Consider the following 2,771-nt stretch of genomic DNA (forward strand, 5'->3'; position numbering starts at 1 on the left):
CGAGGCATCCGAGCCTGTCACGCAGCTCCGTTTCTCCAGGATGGCCCCAGGGATGAGGGGCCGAGGGCCGGGCGGCCCTGGGGATGGGGCAAGGGGGCGAGGCTGGGGGCTGAGCCGGCTGCGGGAGCCCGAGGATGGCGGGGCCGGCCCCAGCTTTGACTCTGGCTTTGTTCTGAGCGCAGAGCAGCGCAGGAAGGAGCCAGCCGTCAGGGAGGGCCGCCAGGAGCCCCTGATTTACATCACGGTGGCCAGCGTGGTGGCCGTCTTGCTGGCCGTGGGAGGGCTGCTCTTCTACAAGTATAAATCCAGGGTAAGCCCCCCATCCTGTCCCGCCCCCTCCCTGGGCATAAGCATCCTCTCCTGCCTCAGTTTCCCCACTCATTTCTTGGTCTGTGTGGGTTGAGCCCCGCTTTCCCAATTTTTTCAGGATGGGAGGACACAGGTGGTGGTGCTGAGTGGGGTGGGAGGATGTTATTTGGGAGACAACTCCTGCAATGGGTTGGGGCTGAGAACCCCCCTGTGCCGCAGCCCCCTCCCATTTCCCAGCGCTCATCTTCCCGTTCCCCCTCCCTCCGTGCGGGCCCTGGAGCGGCCGCTGGAGGATGGAGGCTGTGACCCCGAGGAGCCGGAGAGGAGGTGGGTGTGATACTGTCCTGCCTGGGGGGGGCTTTGGGGACCCCCACCTGGGGCCAGTCCACCCTAATCCCCACCCCCCGGCTTTCCCTCGCAGGGTGCTGCAAGGACCAAGAGGCTGTCCAGACCTGGAGACTCAGGACCTCTAAGGTGAGCAGGGGCTGGATGGGACCTCACAGGGCTGTGGTCCAAGCCCCCGTGGAGCGGGGACAACGACAAGTCCCTGGACTGTCCCCACCGGCACTGACCTCAGCCACGGGCAGGGAAATTTGGCTGCTGGCAGGAGGTGGTTAGGGGTGGGAAGACCCAGAGAGGAGCAGGTCTGCGCCCCAGCGCTGCCAGCATGCGGTTTTGCAGCCCATTAATCTATTACCAGCACTTTCTTAATATATATAGTATTTTTTCCTGTGGTTTTTATGTGTTGCTCCCCCTCCCTGGCAGAGCCTCGGCTCCCACTCATCTTTCTCCTCCTTTCCCCAGGGCCCGAGTCGGGATGTGAAGCTGCTTGGGGGACGGATTCGGATGCTCCTCACCGTGTGAAGGAGGGTTGGCACGCGCCGGCCCCTCCGTGGTCCCGCCATGATGCTGACGCTCCCTCTTCCCTCACCCCACGCCGGTGGCCAGAGACTGCAAAAAAACCCTCCCAAGGCAGGGATGAAAGGATGGGGGGACGTGCCCCGAGTGGGACCCCCGGGCATCGGGCAGTGAAGGGCTGGAAGGCGTCGGACTGTCACCGAAGGGCTGTGCCAGGACGGCAGCGGTGGCTGATGTGACAGCGTGGTGCTGAGCAGGACGATGGAGAGGCTGGTGCTGGATGTGGGATGATGGATCCCACTTGGACACAGCCAGCACTGCCTGAAGATGGAGGCGACCAGCTCCCCGAATCCCCTGGTTCTTCTCCCACCCCACCCAGCACAGCGGGGTTTGGAGCAGCACCCATCACGCCCCACCGTCACCCTGCCTTTCCCAAGGCTTCAGCCGGAGCATCCCAGATGCCAGGGGCGGATCAGTCACCAGGACTCCCACCCCTCCGGGCTGCACGCCCCCAGCCCCGACTTGCAAGGTCAACCCTCACACTGTGAATATTTAAAGCCCACCGGTGTCCGTGTCCCCGTGCGGGGCCGGGCTTGGGTGATGCTTGGCACCATCCTGCTCCCCATCCTCCTGCCGCTGGAGATCTGCCTCTGGTCCTGCACGCCCGAGCTGGCCTCGGCTCACCGTCATGCTGTTAGGGTTTTGTTTTAATATAGCGGATGAAAGTCTTTATCCCGCAGAAGTATTTTACGGGGGGGCCCATCCTGCCCCCTCCCAGGGTTATTGCTGCGAGCTGGCCTCGCCTGCAACTGGATTTTTTTAATTTTTTTTTTTGTGACTGCGCTTTAGAGAAGGGAAACGGGGCCGGGGAAGGACTGGATCCATGTGGGCGTAAGAGATGGAGATGCCCCCGCCGGGTACCCAGGGGCTTTTCGGCTCAGCCCCCCTCCCCGGCTTTGGGAAGAGCCTGGTTTGGGATGCACCACCCCTGCGGATACCCCGGGCTCGGGTCGCATCCTGCCCCACCGCAGCACCCCTCTGGCCCTGAATGTGAAGCGTGGCCCGTGCTGCTCTCGGGTTTTGAAGTATTATTTTTATACGATGGAAGAAAACGTGGACAAACCAAACTGTTTTTAAAGAAAGCATTACTATTAATTTTTTTTTATATGTGTATTTATGACTGCCAGAAGGAGGGGTTTCCAGTGCAAGGGACGGGTGTAAATCAGGAGGAAAGCCTTGACCGCAGCAGGGAGGCGGGGGCCAACCTCACTGCTGGTAGAAGCTACTGGCTCTGCACCGATTTGCACTGTGGAGGAGATGCCGACACCGTGCTGGCCCTGCTCCTGGGGGAGAAAATTTGCCTTCAAAAGCTGTGTTGGATTTTTTTTGCCTTTTTTTTTTTTTTTCTTTATACAATGAAACGTTGAAATATTTTATACAAAGTCATTTAAAGAAGTCTATTTAAAGAAAATAATAGAAAACAGCTTGTATATTTAATATTATTAATAAACAGAGATGTGTAGCAGTGTGTAAGTGTGGGAGCTGTGCAGGGGGGTGCAGGGTGGGGGGGGCCCCCCCCACCTTGGTACCAGCTCTGGGGTCCC

The 2,771-nt window shown here is 59.4% G+C and overlaps 1 protein-coding gene across 1 annotated transcript in view; it reads left to right on the forward strand.

The window, feature by feature from the left end:
- CSF1 (colony stimulating factor 1) overlaps positions 1–1,883 on the forward strand; it is a 22,768-nt gene extending 20,885 nt beyond the window's left edge. Inside the window, 4 exon segments of the mRNA XM_035895968.1 lie at positions 1–312; positions 583–636; positions 731–783; positions 1,114–1,883. The exon segment at positions 1–312 is cut by the window's left edge and continues 87 nt beyond it. Of these exon segments, the coding sequence (XP_035751861.1) occupies positions 1–312; positions 583–636; positions 731–782 (418 nt within the window). The 3' untranslated portion in view covers position 783; positions 1,114–1,883.
- Positions 1,884–2,771: the final 888 nt, after the last annotated feature.

The sequence above is a fragment of the Egretta garzetta genome, unplaced genomic scaffold (assembly GCF_000687185.1).
Source record: "Egretta garzetta isolate BGI_Z169 unplaced genomic scaffold, ASM68718v1 scaffold616, whole genome shotgun sequence".
Lineage (NCBI taxonomy): Eukaryota > Metazoa > Chordata > Aves > Pelecaniformes > Ardeidae > Egretta > Egretta garzetta.